At 50.2% G+C, this 17,654-nt stretch overlaps 1 protein-coding gene across 2 annotated transcripts in view; it reads left to right on the plus strand.

Annotated features, from left to right (window-relative positions):
* Window positions 1-17,532, plus strand: part of MTX1 (metaxin 1) — a 175,690-nt gene extending 158,158 nt beyond the window's left edge. For both annotated transcript variants that reach the window (XM_068252545.1, XM_068252546.1), the window contains exons 6-8: window positions 2,240-2,316; window positions 7,150-7,304; window positions 16,885-17,532. In XM_068252545.1, coding sequence (XP_068108646.1) covers window positions 2,240-2,316; window positions 7,150-7,304; window positions 16,885-17,114 — 462 coding nt within the window. In that variant the 3' untranslated portion in view covers window positions 17,115-17,532. The remainder of the gene's footprint in view (window positions 1-2,239; window positions 2,317-7,149; window positions 7,305-16,884) is intronic.
* The last annotated feature ends 122 nt before the right edge of the window (window positions 17,533-17,654 follow it).

The following is a 17,654-nucleotide window of genomic DNA, read 5'->3' on the forward strand; positions in this document are numbered from 1 at the left end:
ATTCGGTAATCCTCCAGTACATATGGGAGCCAGGGGGCTTCCCTCAATTCACCCTCCACAAATTCCTTTTCCACCCCCACCCACTGTTTAGAGGCTTCATTTCTGTTCCAATCAACCACCCTTGAACAGACAGCCGCCTGGTAATATCTTATGGGATCCGGTACCGCAAGACCCCCTTTATCTTTTGACTGTGAGATAAATGCAAATTTCAACCTAGCCCTTCTATTCTGCCATATAAATTTTGTGAACATCCTTCTTAATTCATCCAGGTAGCTCCTGGGTAGAGGAACAGGGAGGGCCTGGAAGACATATAACAGCCTCGGCATAATATTCATTTTAAGCACATTAATCCTTCCAAACCAGGAAAGTTTCAATTTAACCCATCTTTCTAGATCTTTTTTCAGAATATTGAGCAATGGATAGTAATTTAATCTAATATTCTCCTGCGTATTTCTCGCCAGTTTTATACCTAGGTAATTTAAGGAGTCTTTCATCCATCTAAATGGAAAATTTGTTTTTATTTGTTCTACTTCCTCCTCCTTCAACCCCATACTCATCGCCTCACATTTATCCCAGTTAATCTTAAAATTTGCAATCCTCCCATATTCCGTAAATGCCTTCATTAAGTTTGGCAGAGCTATTCTGGGCTTTGTCAGATAGAACAACAAGTCGTCCGCGTATGCAGCGATCTTATGCTCTGTCAGACCTATTTTTACTCCTGTAATATCTGTGTTATTGCGGATTGTTCTCAGGAAAGGCTCCAGGGTTAGGGCAAATACCAGGGGGGATAACGGGCAACCCTGCCGGGTTCCATTTGTTATTTCCAGGGGGCTAGACAATATTCCGTTTACTTTGACTCTGGCCGTTAAATCTTTATACATAGATGCTATCCAGGCTCTCATGTTTTCACCCAAGCCTATATGTTCCAACACCACCTTAATATATCCCCACCTGACCCTGTCGAATGCTTTTTCCGCATCTGTAGATAGCAAGACAACAGGGCCAGGTGAGGATCCAATCCACTGAATCACATCTACCGACCTCACGGTGTTATCCCTTGCCTCCCTCCCCTGTATAAATCCCACCTGGTCATAATGCACCAACTCCTTTAATACTGGGTTTATTCTATTTGCTAAGATTTTTGCTAGCACCTTTAGATCTATGTTGAGTAAGGATATGGGCCTATATCCCGCGCAGGATGCCAGATCCTTCCCCTCCTTTGGAATCACCGAGATATGTGACACCAGGGATTCCCGACCCAGTCTGCCCTCACAGTTATCCTTTGCCTTAATGGCATTTAATGCCCTCACCCAGTACGGCTTCAAGATTTCTCCAAATCTCCTATAATATTCAAGGGTGTATCCGTCCGGGCCTGGGGCCTTCCCCCCTGGCATTTGCCCCAACGCTCTATCCAATTCCTCCACAGATATTTCTCTCTCCATATTATCTGCATCCATAGGATGTATTTTTCCCATGCCAGAGGCTGTCACATAGTCCTGCATGCCCCCCCTGCTCCCCAATTCACCCTCTTCCATCCCATACAATTTAGCATAGTATTTATGGAACAACCTGCATAAGGACTCATTCCTATAATGCTTCTGCCCTTTATTATCGCACAGAAATGGAATGTAATTCGCCGTCTGTTGCTGCTTTAGCTGTCTCGCCAGCAACCTACTTCCCTTGTTTCCAAACTCATAGAAATTTCTTTTACATCTAGTTGCTGCAAATTTTGCTTTTGAGAATAGCAGATTCTTAAGCTTTTCTTTTTCTCTTATCAGGTCTGTCCGTACATTTTCTGCTAACGTTTTTTTATGCTGTCCCTCCAGCCTTGTTATTTCTGCCAGGCACCCTGCTATTTCCCCTTCCCTCGCTTTCTTTATTCTACTCCCCTCTCTTATCAGGATTCCCCTCATTACCACCTTATGGGCCTCCCACACCACTATCGGCGATATCTCACCTCTGGCGTTCTCCGTCTGATTGATATTTTGATGGAATATCAGTCATTAATGTTCTACTTTTTGATCAGTCTTTGTTAGGTTTTATATTCAAATCAACTGTAACATCTAATTTATTAAAACATTGCACATTATCTATCTCCCTTTTTTCGTGCATATGATAGAGGTCAGACATGCATGGGCAGCTATCCTGATTACAAATGTGAGCTGCTTATAGGAGGTGTCAGGAATAGAGAGAGAGTGGTGTGTGCTGTTCTGTCTAATGCTACTTTGTTTCCCTGCAGTTGTACACAGATGCCCAGGAGTGTCTCAGCCTTCTCTCGCAGCGTTTGGGAACACAAAAGTTTTTCTTTGGAGAATCGTGAGTAGAGCTGCACGTTTATTTACCCTTTGCAACCACCTCCCCTGCTATTCACTGTGATAGTAGAGGCCAAAGTGTGACATTACTGCAGGGTGCTTGTGTAATGGGACTTAAACTGGTAATCTTTAAAGAACCACTATTGCAAAAATTGTAAAATTTAAAATACATGTAAAGACATACACATAGGAAGTATTTTTCTTCCACAGTAAAATGGGCCATACATTACTTTCCTCCTATGTTGCAGTCACTTACAGTAGGTAGTAAATAAATGGACATATCCGACAGGTTTTTGACTATCTTATTTCCTAATGGGGGGAGGGGGGGTTCTCAGGGTTTTCTTAATTTTCAGAAACACTAAGTAAATAGCAGTTGCTTCATTCAACTGCCAAAATACCGTGCAGTGAGGCTGTCCTGCACCTTTGTATAAATCCTTTTGAGGAAGGGTCTTTATAAAGAATAAAGGCAATGCTGAGAATCCACCATGAAGAGATGGACTAGTCCAAAACCTGTCGGTTCTGTCAGATTTCTACTACCTACTGTAAGTGACAGGAACATAGGAAAAAAGTAATTTATAGCTCGTTTTACTCTGGAAGAAACGTACTTCTCATTTGTATATGTTTACATGTTTTCAAAATGTTACATTTTTTTTTGCAATAGTGGTCCTTTAATTCTCTGAATGGATCACAGCAACATAGCAAGCATAGCTAGCATATTAAATTGTGGAGTTACACCTGTTTTCTGACATGGACCATACTCGCACATGCTCAGTACGGACACGCTCAGACGCATACAGGAGCACAGAAATGAGGACATATTCTACAATCTGTTGTTTCCCAGCACTGGATTGGTGGAGTCCAGGAGGATGAGGGAAGCCTGAACTATCCAGAGGCTTCCGTCTATTGAGGTTTGTATGTGTGTTTCACTTTTTTTTTTTCCTCACAGGGATATCATACTTTAACCTCCTTGCCGGTCTAATTCCCCCGGCAAGGAGGCAGCGCAGCACTTTTTTTTTATTTTATTTTTTTAAATCATGTAGCGAGCCCAGAGCTCCGCTACATGATAGCCGCTGAGCAGCGGCAGCTCTGCAGCCACTCCGACTACTTCAGAACGGGATTTCCTGCTGGGCTTCCCCGGTCGCCATGGCGACGGGGCGGGATGACGTCATCGACGTCGGGATGTCATTGGGAATCCTGATCCACCCCTCAGCGCTGCCTGGCCCTGATTGGCCAGGCTGCGCTGGGGGGGGGGGCGCGGCGGATTGGCGGCGGCGATCGGAAGTTACAAGCAGCTAGCAAACTGCTAGCTGCTTGTAACAAAAAAAAAATTTATGCAAATCGGCCCAGCGGGGCCTGAGAAATCCTCCTGCGCAGGTTACCCCGAGCTGAGCTCGGGATAACCAGCAAGGAGGTTAAGCCAGACTCCAGACAAAATATTATTTTGTGTAGTTGGGAAGGATTAATTAGTACGGTAACTTTTTTTAATGTCCTAACAGCAACCAACGCCGATTGGCGGCCACAAGGTGGCCCCCCCAGGACCGCAAGTCCTGGGGGAGTGTGTTGCAGGGTATTGCACACGCAGATGCATCGCGATCATTGTCGGCAGACTGTTAGATGGCAAAACCGCTATTTATTTACATTGTACAGCGCTGCGATCTCCTGCAGCGCTGTACGGGGACAACGAGTTATCCCCTCAAGTGGCTCAAAAGATGATTGCCTCTTCATATGCTGATGTCTATGAGAGCGATCACACTGCTTGGCTCTTTGGGGGGGGGTTCAGCAGCAATCAGATGCCTCCAACAGAAAGCTCTGTTGGTGGCAAGAAAAGGGTCAAAATTAATTTGTGTGCTGAGTTGTATGGCCCTGCAGCGAGCTGTTATGCATTGCCGTAGTTCTCTATGTGGACCACTTGTATCCTGTATAAATGTGTGTTTTAGCATGTGATGTTTATTGTAGCTCTGCGATGGTTTGAGAAAGGACTAAAGCAGCCCGAAACGCCTGTGCATCACCTTATACTTACCCACACAGCTTTTTAACCTGTATTTTATGGATTATTTTTCGGACTATAAGACGCTCCGGACTATAAGACGCACCTAGGTTTAGAGGGCAAAAACCAGGGAAAAAAAATATATCCTAAACCTAGTGCATCTATAGTGCAGGGGTGTCTTATAGACCTTCCTCCCCCCAATTATGTCCTCCTTGTACCTTTCAAGTAGCTCTTGTGCCCTGCTTTGTCCCATATCCCTGTGTCCAGTGTCCCCATCTCCTCCATATCAGTGTCCTCTGTCCCATATGATCCCATACATTATTGCTGTGTATTCTCTCCTCCTGTCGTCCATCCTGCTGTGTATTCTGTCCCTGTGTCCTTTCTTCCGCTGTGTATCTGGGCTCTGTATCCTGTGTCCATGTCTGCTGTGTATTGCCAATGTTTGTCTCCTGGCCTCTTTGTGTCCGTGTGCTTGATCTTGCTGTGTACCCTGTGTCCGTGGTGTATTGCCCGCTCTCTGTCCCCTGCTCTCTTCCCCCCCTTCCTTTGTCCCCGGATTCAGACCCCTTTTCCATACTTAGCTGCAGCATTCTACCTGATGTCTGTCCCTCTGTGTACTCAATCCAGCTATGTATCCTATATACACGTGTCTGCTGTGTTTTGTCCGCCGTCTATGTCCTGCCTTCTTTGTGTCCGTGTCCTTTGTTCCTTGTCACGCTATGTATCCAGTGTCCATGGTGCCCGCTGTCCCGTGCCCTATGTCCCCGAGTGCAGACCCGTTTGTCCATACTTAGCTGCAGCACACCGCTCCGATGAAGAGGAAACAGCCATCTTCTCGGTCTTGAGGGTGTCCGTGGTGCCCGCTGACCGCTGTCCCGTGCCCTATGTCCCTGTGTGCAGACCCGTTTGTCCATACTTAGCACACCGCTCCGATGAAGAGGAAACAGCCATCTTCTCGGTCTTGAGGGCGGGAGCAGAGCGACATCACTGGGGCCAATCACTGCAATCCCTGCAACTGAGGGAGTGCAGTGATTGGCCCCAACGATGGGGCCCTGCTCCCGCCCGCGAGACCAGCGCGTCCTATTAGGAAGGGAGCAGGAGCAGTGAGCTGCCGTGATTGGCGGTTTGGGGCAGCGCCTCTCAGCTTGATTGGTAGATGGCTGCTTCCTCTTCATCGGAGCTGCAGCTAAGTATGGACAAGCGGGTCTGCACTCGGGGACATAGGGCACGGGTCAGCGGTCAGCGGGCACCACGGACACTGGATACATAGCGTGACAAAGGATATGGACACAAAGAAGGCACGACGGGCGAAACACAGCAGACACGGACACAGCATACACAGCGGGAGAAGGACATGGCCACAGGATACACAGCGGGATCAAGGACACAAAGGGACAGACACCAGGTAGAATACACATGGGTACAGAGGACACATAGGTGCCGGTCCAAATTTTAGTATTCGGACTATAAGACGCACTGACTTTTCCCCCCAACTTTTGGGGGAGAAAAAGTGCGTCTTATAGTCCGAAAAATACGGTAATTAATAAAGATGGACTTTTGATGGTGCGGATCTTGTGGAGTGTTTGCAAGCACTTGTTACTCCAAAGTTTATCCCTGCACGTCCAACAGCCATTGGTGCAGAAGCAATTACCAAAAATAGATAGATAATTTCCAACATGTTGGAAATGATCTAACCATCTATCTGCCAAGCAATTAGGCATTGTTCTACTCAGCAGGAGATAACCAGAAGACCATGCGCCAGAGATAATGACCAGTCTCTACCAGTACTTTACAGAAAATAATCTAATTACAGAGTATCTTACAGAAAATTGTATGATGCATACTAGGCATTAAAGCTGCAGTGGCCTGAATAGTAAAAAATAGATGATTAGCTGCCGGATCGACTCCCGCCGCGCGACCGAATCGATTCCCGCTCATACCTGCGGGCGCTCCTTATCTTCCGCTCGATTCCCCGCTATTGTCCGCCCGCAGAGATCGAGCGGGGAATCGATCCGGCGGATCATCGGACCTGTCGGATATTATCAATCGAGCCATCAGCGGCTCGATTGATAAGGAGGTGTCGACCTGTCTATGCCCAGCATAAGCCTGTGGTCCTCAAACCAATTGGTCGAATACACGTTTAGGAGACTTTGGAAGCACTTGTGTCCCCGAGTGCTTCTGAAGACAGCCGGCTCCATATTGCATGAGCGGTTGCGTGATATGGAGCCACCCTTCTTCAGAAGTACTCGGAGACACGAGTGTTTCAGAAGCTTCCTGAAGCAGCAAATGAAATGGGGGAGCAAGCGCTGGAAGGAGGGGTACAAGAGAGGACAGGAAATGCTCTACTAGAGCATTTCCTGTCCTCTCTTGTACCCCTCCTTCCAGCACTCTTCACTGGGCACAGGAAGCGAGGCAAAGACAGAGAAAGGAAATTAAAGTAAATGTAAAGGCACAAAAAGTTAGATACTTACCAATGAAAAGGAGGGTGGGGGGAGGGCCTCAGGGTTTTATAGGGTTCTATAGACTCTATAGAACCCTGAGGCCCTCCCCCCACCCTCCTTTTCATTGGTAAGTATCTAACTTTTTGTGCCTTTACATTTACTTTAATTTCCTTTCTCTGTCCTTGCCTCGCTTCCTGTGCCCAGTGACAGCACAGGAAGCTGAGTAACCTTCCTAATGAGGATAAACCTTAGTTGCATAGTTATTTGGATTGAAAAAAGACATGCGTCCATCAAGTTCAACCTGAAAATATCCAGCCTGGTCCCTCACATATTCCAGATGACAGAATGTTTTCTGGCAATCACTGTAAATAATATCTCAGTGGGGGGGTTCTGGTTGTTTGTCTTGCAGGCCGGCCTCCTTGGATGCTTACATCTTCAGCCACCTCGCCCCCATCCTGAACATCAAACTGCCCAACAACAGGTTACAACAGCACCTGAAATCACTCAGCAACCTGTGTCAGTATTGTGAGTCCATCCTCAGCATCTACTTCATCAGGGACAGCGGTGAGTAGCTGTCATGTGCAATCCCTCACCAGTCTGTGCCAGTACTGCCCCTCCCCCATCCTCAGCATCTACTTCATCAGGGACAGCGGTGAGTACCTGTCATGTGCAATCCCTCACTAGTCTGTGCCAGTACTGCCCCTCCCCCTCCTCAGCATCTACTTCATCAGGGACAGCGGTGAGTACCTGTCATGTGCAATCCCTCACTGGTCTGTGCCAGTACTGCCCCTTCCCCCATCCTCAGCATCTACTTCATCAGGGACAGCGGTGAGTACCTGTCATGTGCAATCCTTCACCAGTCTGTGCCAGTACTGCCCCTCCCCCTCCTCAGCATCTACTTCATCAGAGACAGCAGAGAGTACCTGTCATGTGCAATCCCTCACCAGTCTGTGCCAGTACTGCCCCTCCTCAGCATCTTCATCAGAGACAGCGGTGAGTACCTGTCACGTGCAATCCCTCACCAGTCTGTGCCAGTACTGCCCCTCCCCCTCCTCAGCATCTTCATCAGAGACAGCGGTGAGTACCTGTCATGTGCAATCCTTCACCAGTCTGTGCCAGTACTGCCCCTCCCCCTCCTCAGCATCTACTTTATCAGAGACAGCAGTGAGTACCTGTCATGTGCAATCCCTCACTAGTCTGTGCCAGTACTGCCCCTCCCCCTCCTCAGCATCTTCATCAGGGACAGCGGTGAGTACCTGTCACGTGCAATCCCTCACCAGTCTGTGCCAGTACTGCCCCTCCCCCTCCTCAGCATCTTCATCAGAGACAGCGGTGAGTACCTGTCATGTGCAATCCTTCACCAGTCTGTGCCAGTACTGGCCTTCCCCCTCCTCAGCATCAGCGGAGAGTACCTGTCATGTACCTGTCTTGTGCAATCCCTCACCAGTCTGTGCCAGTACTGCCCCTCCTCAGCATCTACTTCATCAGAGACAGCAGTGAGTACCTCTCATGTGCAATCCTTCACCAGTCTGTGCCAGTACTGCCCCTCCCCCATCCTCATCATCTACTTCATCAAGGACAGCGGTGAGTACCTGTCATGTGCAATCCCTCACCAGTCTGTGCCAGTACTGCCCCTCCTCAGCATCTACTTCATCAGAGACAGCAGTGAGTACCTGTCATGTGCAATCCTTCACCAGTCTGTGCCAGTACTGCCCCTCCCCCATCCTCATCATCTACTTCATCAGGGACAGCAGTGAGTACCTGTCATGTGCAATCCTTCACCAGTCTGTGCCAGTACTGCCCCTCCCCCATCCTCAGCATCTACTTCATCAGAGATAGCAGTGAGTACCTGTCATGTGCAATCCCTCACCAGTCTGTGCCAGTACTGCCCCTCCCCCTCCTTAGCATCTACTTCATCAGGGACAGCAGTGAGTACCTGTCATGTGCAATCCCTCACCAGTCTGTGCCAGTACTGCCCCTCCTCAGCATCTACTTCATCAGAGACAGCAGTGAGTACCTGTCGTGCAATCCCTCACCAGTCTGTGCCAGTACTGCCCCTCCTCAGCATCTACTTCATCAGAGACAGCAGTGAGTACCTGTCATGTGCAATCCCTCACCAGTCTGTGCCAGTACTGCCCCTTCCCCATCCTCATCATCTAGTTCATCAGGGACAGCAGAGAGTACCTGTCATGTGCAATCCCTCACCAGTCTGTGCCAGTACTGCCCCTCCCCTCCTCAGCATCTAGTTCATCAGGGACAGCAGTGAGTACCTGTCGTGCAATCCCTCACCAGTCTGTGCCAGTACTGCCCCTTCCCCATCCTCATCATCTAGTTCATCAGGGACAGCAGAGAGTACCTGTCATGTGCAATCCCTCACCAGTCTGTGCCAGTACTGCCCCTCCCCCATCCTCAGCATCTACTTCATCAGGGACAGCGGTGAGTACCTGTCATGTGCAATCCCTCACTAGTCTGTGCCAGTACTGCCCCTCCCCCTCCTCAGCATCTACTTCATCAGGGACAGCGGTGAGTACCTGTCATGTGCAATCCCTCACTGGTCTGTGCCAGTACTGCCCCTTCCCCCATCCTCAGCATCTACTTCATCAGGGACAGCGGTGAGTACCTGTCATGTGCAATCCTTCACCAGTCTGTGCCAGTACTGCCCCTCCCCCTCCTCAGCATCTACTTCATCAGAGACAGCAGAGAGTACCTGTCATGTGCAATCCCTCACCAGTCTGTGCCAGTACTGCCCCTCCCCCTCCTCAGCATCTTCATCAGAGACAGCGGTGAGTACCTGTCACGTGCAATCCCTCACCAGTCTGTGCCAGTACTGCCCCTCCCCCTCCTCAGCATCTTCATCAGAGACAGCGGTGAGTACCTGTCATGTGCAATCCTTCACCAGTCTGTGCCAGTACTGCCCCTCCCCCTCCTCAGCATCTACTTTATCAGAGACAGCAGTGAGTACCTGTCATGTGCAATCCCTCACTAGTCTGTGCCAGTACTGCCCCTCCCCCCATCCTCAGCATCTACTTCATCAAGGACAGCGGTGAGTACCTGTCATGTGCAATCCCTCACCAGTCTGTGCCAGTACTGCCCCTCCCCCTCCTCAGCATCTTCATCAGAGACAGCGGTGAGTACCTGTCACGTGCAATCCCTCACCAGTCTGTGCCAGTACTGCCCCTCCCCCTCCTCAGCATCTTCATCAGAGACAGCGGTGAGTACCTGTCATGTGCAATCCTTCACCAGTCTGTGCCAGTACTGGCCTTCCCCCTCCTCAGCATCAGCGGAGAGTACCTGTCATGTACCTGTCTTGTGCAATCCCTCACCAGTCTGTGCCAGTACTGCCCCTCCTCAGCATCTACTTCATCAGAGACAGCAGTGAGTACCTCTCATGTGCAATCCTTCACCAGTCTGTGCCAGTACTGCCCCTCCCCCATCCTCATCATCTACTTCATCAAGGACAGCGGTGAGTACCTGTCATGTGCAATCCCTCACCAGTCTGTGCCAGTACTGCCCCTCCTCAGCATATACTTCATCAGAGACAGCAGTGAGTACCTGTCATGTGCAATCCTTGACCAGTCTGTGCCAGTACTGCCCCTCCCCCATCCTCATCATCTACTTCATCAGGGACAGCAGTGAGTACCTGTCATGTGCAATCCTTCACCAGTCTGTGCCAGTACTGCCCCTCCCCCATCCTCAGCATCTACTTCATCAGAGATAGCAGTGAGTACCTGTCATGTGCAATCCCTCACCAGTCTGTGCCAGTACTGCCCGTCCCCCTCCTTAGCATCTACTTCATCAGGGACAGCAGTGAGTACCTGTCATGTGCAATCCCTCACCAGTCTGTGCCAGTACTGCCCCTCCTCAGCATCTACTTCATCAGAGACAGCAGTGAGTACCTGTCGTGCAATCCCTCACCAGTCTGTGCCAGTACTGCCCCTCCTCAGCATCTACTTCATCAGAGACAGCAGTGAGTACCTGTCATGTGCAATCCCTCACCAGTCTGTGCCAGTACTGCCCCTTCCCCATCCTCATCATCAGGGACAGCAGAGAGTACCTGTCATGTGCAATCCCTCACCAGTCTGTGCCAGTACTGCCCCTCCCCTCCTCAGCATCTAGTTCATCAGGGACAGCAGAGAGTACCTGTCATGTGCAATCCCTCACCAGTCTGTGCCAGTACTGCCCCTCCTCAGCATCTACTTCATCAGAGACAGCAGTGAGTACCTGTCATGTGCAATCCCTCACCAGTCTGTGCCAGTACTGCCCCTCCTCAGCATCTACTTCATCAGGGACAGCAGTGAGTACCTGTCATGTGCAATCCCTCACCAGTCTGTGCCAGTACTGCCCCTCCGCAGCATCTACTTCATCAGGGACAGCGGTGAGTACCTGTCATGTGCAATCCCTCACCAGTCTGTTCCAGTACTGCCCCTCCTCAGCATCTACTTCATCAGAGACAGCAGTGAGTAGCTGTCATGTGCAATCCCTCACCAGTCTGTGCCAGTACTGCCCCTCCCCCCATCCTCAGCATCTACTTCATCAGGGACAGCAGTGAGTACCTGTCATGTGCAATCCCTCACCAGTCTGTGCCAGTACTGCCCCTCCTCAGCATCTACTTCATCAGAGACAGCAGTGAGTACCTGTCATGTGCAATCCCTCACTAGTCTGTGCCAGTACTGCCCCTCCCCCTCCTCAGCATCTTCATCAGGGACAGCGGTGAGTACCTGTCACGTGCAATCCCTCACCAGTCTGTGCCAGTACTGCCCCTCCCCCTCCTCAGCATCTTCATCAGAGACAGCGGTGAGTACCTGTCATGTGCAATCCTTCACCAGTCTGTGCCAGTACTGGCCTTCCCCCTCCTCAGCATCAGCGGAGAGTACCTGTCATGTACCTGTCTTGTGCAATCCCTCACCAGTCTGTGCCAGTACTGCCCCTCCTCAGCATCTACTTCATCAGAGACAGCAGTGAGTACCTCTCATGTGCAATCCTTCACCAGTCTGTGCCAGTACTGCCCCTCCCCCATCCTCATCATCTACTTCATCAAGGACAGCGGTGAGTACCTGTCATGTGCAATCCCTCACCAGTCTGTGCCAGTACTGCCCCTCCTCAGCATCTACTTCATCAGAGACAGCAGTGAGTACCTGTCATGTGCAATCCTTCACCAGTCTGTGCCAGTACTGCCCCTCCCCCATCCTCATCATCTACTTCATCAGGGACAGCAGTGAGTACCTGTCATGTGCAATCCTTCACCAGTCTGTGCCAGTACTGCCCCTCCCCCATCCTCAGCATCTACTTCATCAGAGATAGCAGTGAGTACCTGTCATGTGCAATCCCTCACCAGTCTGTGCCAGTACTGCCCCTCCCCCTCCTTAGCATCTACTTCATCAGGGACAGCAGTGAGTACCTGTCATGTGCAATCCCTCACCAGTCTGTGCCAGTACTGCCCCTCCTCAGCATCTACTTCATCAGAGACAGCAGTGAGTACCTGTCGTGCAATCCCTCACCAGTCTGTGCCAGTACTGCCCCTCCTCAGCATCTACTTCATCAGAGACAGCAGTGAGTACCTGTCATGTGCAATCCCTCACCAGTCTGTGCCAGTACTGCCCCTTCCCCATCCTCATCATCTAGTTCATCAGGGACAGCAGAGAGTACCTGTCATGTGCAATCCCTCACCAGTCTGTGCCAGTACTGCCCCTCCCCTCCTCAGCATCTAGTTCATCAGGGACAGCAGTGAGTACCTGTCGTGCAATCCCTCACCAGTCTGTGCCAGTACTGCCCCTTCCCCATCCTCATCATCTAATTCATCAGGGACAGCAGAGAGTACCTGTCATGTGCAATCCCTCACCAGTCTGTGCCAGTACTGCCCCTCCCCCATCCTCAGCATCTACTTCATCAGGGACAGCGGTGAGTACCTGTCATGTGCAATCCCTCACTAGTCTGTGCCAGTACTGCCCCTCCCCCTCCTCAGCATCTACTTCATCAGGGACAGCGGTGAGTACCTGTCATGTGCAATCCCTCACTGGTCTGTGCCAGTACTGCCCCTTCCCCCATCCTCAGCATCTACTTCATCAGGGACAGCGGTGAGTACCTGTCATGTGCAATCCTTCACCAGTCTGTGCCAGTACTGCCCCTCCCCCTCCTCAGCATCTACTTCATCAGAGACAGCAGAGAGTACCTGTCATGTGCAATCCCTCACCAGTCTGTGCCAGTACTGCCCCTCCCCCTCCTCAGCATCTTCATCAGAGACAGCGGTGAGTACCTGTCACGTGCAATCCCTCACCAGTCTGTGCCAGTACTGCCCCTCCCCCTCCTCAGCATCTTCATCAGAGACAGCGGTGAGTACCTGTCATGTGCAATCCTTCACCAGTCTGTGCCAGTACTGCCCCTCCCCCTCCTCAGCATCTACTTTATCAGAGACAGCAGTGAGTACCTGTCATGTGCAATCCCTCACTAGTCTGTGCCAGTACTGCCCCTCCCCCCATCCTCAGCATCTACTTCATCAAGGACAGCGGTGAGTACCTGTCATGTGCAATCCCTCACCAGTCTGTGCCAGTACTGCCCCTCCCCCTCCTCAGCATCTTCATCAGAGACAGCGGTGAGTACCTGTCACGTGCAATCCCTCACCAGTCTGTGCCAGTACTGCCCCTCCCCCTCCTCAGCATCTTCATCAGAGACAGCGGTGAGTACCTGTCATGTGCAATCCTTCACCAGTCTGTGCCAGTACTGGCCTTCCCCCTCCTCAGCATCAGCGGAGAGTACCTGTCATGTACCTGTCTTGTGCAATCCCTCACCAGTCTGTGCCAGTACTGCCCCTCCTCAGCATCTACTTCATCAGAGACAGCAGTGAGTACCTCTCATGTGCAATCCTTCACCAGTCTGTGCCAGTACTGCCCCTCCCCCATCCTCATCATCTACTTCATCAAGGACAGCGGTGAGTACCTGTCATGTGCAATCCCTCACCAGTCTGTGCCAGTACTGCCCCTCCTCAGCATATACTTCATCAGAGACAGCAGTGAGTACCTGTCATGTGCAATCCTTGACCAGTCTGTGCCAGTACTGCCCCTCCCCCATCCTCATCATCTACTTCATCAGGGACAGCAGTGAGTACCTGTCATGTGCAATCCTTCACCAGTCTGTGCCAGTACTGCCCCTCCCCCATCCTCAGCATCTACTTCATCAGAGATAGCAGTGAGTACCTGTCATGTGCAATCCCTCACCAGTCTGTGCCAGTACTGCCCGTCCCCCTCCTTAGCATCTACTTCATCAGGGACAGCAGTGAGTACCTGTCATGTGCAATCCCTCACCAGTCTGTGCCAGTACTGCCCCTCCTCAGCATCTACTTCATCAGAGACAGCAGTGAGTACCTGTCGTGCAATCCCTCACCAGTCTGTGCCAGTACTGCCCCTCCTCAGCATCTACTTCATCAGAGACAGCAGTGAGTACCTGTCATGTGCAATCCCTCACCAGTCTGTGCCAGTACTGCCCCTTCCCCATCCTCATCATCAGGGACAGCAGAGAGTACCTGTCATGTGCAATCCCTCACCAGTCTGTGCCAGTACTGCCCCTCCCCTCCTCAGCATCTAGTTCATCAGGGACAGCAGAGAGTACCTGTCATGTGCAATCCCTCACCAGTCTGTGCCAGTACTGCCCCTCCTCAGCATCTACTTCATCAGAGACAGCAGTGAGTACCTGTCATGTGCAATCCCTCACCAGTCTGTGCCAGTACTGCCCCTCCCCCTCCTCAGCATCTACTTCATCAGGGACAGCAGTGAGTACCTGTCATGTGCAATCCCTCACCAGTCTGTGCCAGTACTGCCCCTCCGCAGCATCTACTTCATCAGGGACAGCGGTGAGTACCTGTCATGTGCAATCCCTCACCAGTCTGTTCCAGTACTGCCCCTCCTCAGCATCTACTTCATCAGAGACAGCAGTGAGTAGCTGTCATGTGCAATCCCTCACCAGTCTGTGCCAGTACTGCCCCTCCCCCCATCCTCAGCATCTACTTCATCAGGGACAGCAGTGAGTACCTGTCATGTGCAATCCCTCACCAGTCTGTGCCAGTACTGCCCCTCCTCAGCATCTACTTCATCAGAGACAGCAGTGAGTACCTGTCATGTGCAATCCCTCACCAGTCTGTGCCAGTACTGCCGCTCCTCAGCATCTACTTCATCAGAGACAACAGTGAGTACCTGTCATGTGCAATCCCTCACCAGTCTGTGCCAGTACTGCCCGTTCCCCATCCTCAGCATCTAGTTCATCAGGGACAGCAGTGAGTACCTGTCATGTGCAATCCCTCACCAGTCTGTGCCAGTACTGCCCCTCCCCCTCCTCATCATCTACTTCATCAGACAGCAGTGAGTACCTGTCATGTGCAATCCTTCACCAGTCTGTGCCAGTACTGCCCCTCCCCCATCCTCATCATCTACTTCACCAGAGACAGCAGTGAGTACCTGTCATGTGCAATCCTTCACCAGTCTGTGCCAGTACTGCCCCTCCCCCCTCCTCAGCATCTACTTCATCAGAGACAGCAGTGAGTACCTGTCATGTGCAATCCCTCACCAGTCTGTGCCAGTACTGCCCCTCCCCCTCCTCAACATCTACTTCATCAGAGACAGCAGTGAGTAGCTGTCATGTGCAATCCTTCACCAGTCTGTGCCAGTACTGCCCCTCCCCCTCCTCAACATCTACTTCATCAGAGACAACAGTGAGTACCTGTCATGTGCAATCCTTCACCAGTCTGTGCCAGTACTGCCCCTCCTCCATCCTCATCATCTACTTCATCAGACAGCAGTGAGTACCTGTCATGTGCAATCCTTCACCAGTCTGTGCCAGTACTGCCCCTCCCCCATCCTCAGCATCTACTTCATCAGGGACAGCGGTGAGTACCTGTCATGTGCAATCCTTCACCAGTCTGTGCCAGTACTGCCCCTCCCCCATCCTCAGCATCTACTTCATTTCTTTTTCCAAAAAGACCTTGTAGTTTTTGAGAAAATCGACTTCAAAAAATGCAAAGTTAAGATGGTTTTTAAATGACAGTTTAAAAACCACTGTTCCTTTGCATTCTTAAAATTGATTTTCTCAAAATTATAAGGTCTTTTTGAAAAATATATTTTTTGGCTTGTTCCCTCTATTTTCTTTAATAGGCATAACGATTTTAGGGACGATGCATGGGGGCTTTTAACTGCTAAAATCGGCACAAAATTATGCAAAAATTGTTTGAAATTACGGTTTTACGAAATTATGTTTAAAAATGAGTTATATGAAATCAAGTGTCCAAATCGTAATTATGTATGGCTGTAATTGCTAAAATATGTGTGAAATTTTGCATAGTCATAATTAGCACTTGCTTTGTTTCTGCTCTATAGCTGGGTACGTCCAGCTGGGGCTGTACAAATGGTGAATCATAGCAGCAAGTCAGACGATCGTCTAGTTTAGGGAACCCAGCAGGAAGCCTCATAGGGAACAGTTCTCCAATCACAGCACCCTCTACAGCACTGAGCGTTGTGATTGGCCGAATAGTGTGGGCGTAGTTTACTACAACCTATCTTGAAAACTAGCAGTTCAAGAGTGTGATGTCCACCCAATCACATTACCGGAATTTCCCTATGTGGTTTCCTGCTGGGTCAACTAGACTAGCGCCGCAGTTCAGTCTGTCAGTTACTAGTGCATGTGGGAAGGGCCATGCTTACATTAATGCTCAGAATGCTTCCCAGTGGTCAACCTTGCTAACTAGCAAACAGCACCTACTCCATTTCCCCTGCTCCTCAGTCATTCTGAATGGGGACTGGTACCATCCTGGAGATGTGTAGACGACCTTCTCATATAAGCAGGATATAACAAGACCAGTGTGTGTTGTCAGTTTGTTTGTAATGCTCACCATGGCACCATAGACACAGCACCATTCCTGTGGCCTGCTAATGAGGCTTGTGCGTGCCGAGAATTCATGCACTTGCCAAGTGGGTGGACCCTTCTGCAGAATTCTTTCCCACTTCTGAGCAGGAGACCCCTCTGGAGTGGGTGGAGCTGAGAAATGATGTTTGGTAGTCATGGTGACCTACTCAGCAAATGATTGGCTTCTGGAGTTCTTGAGTCTTTTTTTGGATTGTTTAATTTTGCATTTATTTTAATCTGTACAATTTTTCTGTGTCAGGAGAGACGCCACCTCCTCGCGCTTCACCAAAGACCCCAACGGGTGAGTCGTCTGAGTTTGATGAAGAGCCACATAAGAGGCGGAACCAGATTCTGTCGGTGGCGTTTGGGCTGTTGTCGATGGTCAGTTACGCGCTCCTAAGTGGGATAGTCTCCATACAGCGGGTGTCGAGTAATGGCGCTTTGAAGTCTCGCGTCAACATGGATGACAACGAGGAAGAGGAAGAATGATGAGACTGTGAATCTGGACCACCTGCATTCCATACTAAATTCTAATACTGGTCCTCTCGTCTCTCCTGTACCAACACGGGAAGGATTCTCTGCTCCACCTGCACCGTGACCAGGAATGCATGAAATGTTCTCAACTACAGGGGCCAGTGTATCCTAGCACCAACTTCCACCCCTTCCCCTAGGGGGCACCACCATAGCAGCTGCCATGCAAGTGCGTTTATCTGATCTTTAGAACTGAGACTTCTGTCATTTGAAGCAGGTCCATGGCAGTTTATTTCCAGCACTAACTGGTAGATTTCCCATTATCCCCAGCGTGTCGGTGACGCTGTACCAATCATAGACTGGAACTGGTGATCAGCTTTTTATTAATGCCAGTATTTAATAGGAGTCTGTATTAATAAAACATGGGCACACCTGAGGTCCTTGCCACAGCAGTTCTGTACAGCCTGGAGGCGGAGCTCTGGGGCTGTAACCAGTAAGAGCAGCATTATAAAGATTTGTGAAGTTTGCTGTTGCCAGTTGTAGAAATGGAAGTAAGAA

Source organism: Hyperolius riggenbachi, chromosome 9 (assembly GCF_040937935.1).
Source record: "Hyperolius riggenbachi isolate aHypRig1 chromosome 9, aHypRig1.pri, whole genome shotgun sequence".
Lineage (NCBI taxonomy): Eukaryota > Metazoa > Chordata > Amphibia > Anura > Hyperoliidae > Hyperolius > Hyperolius riggenbachi.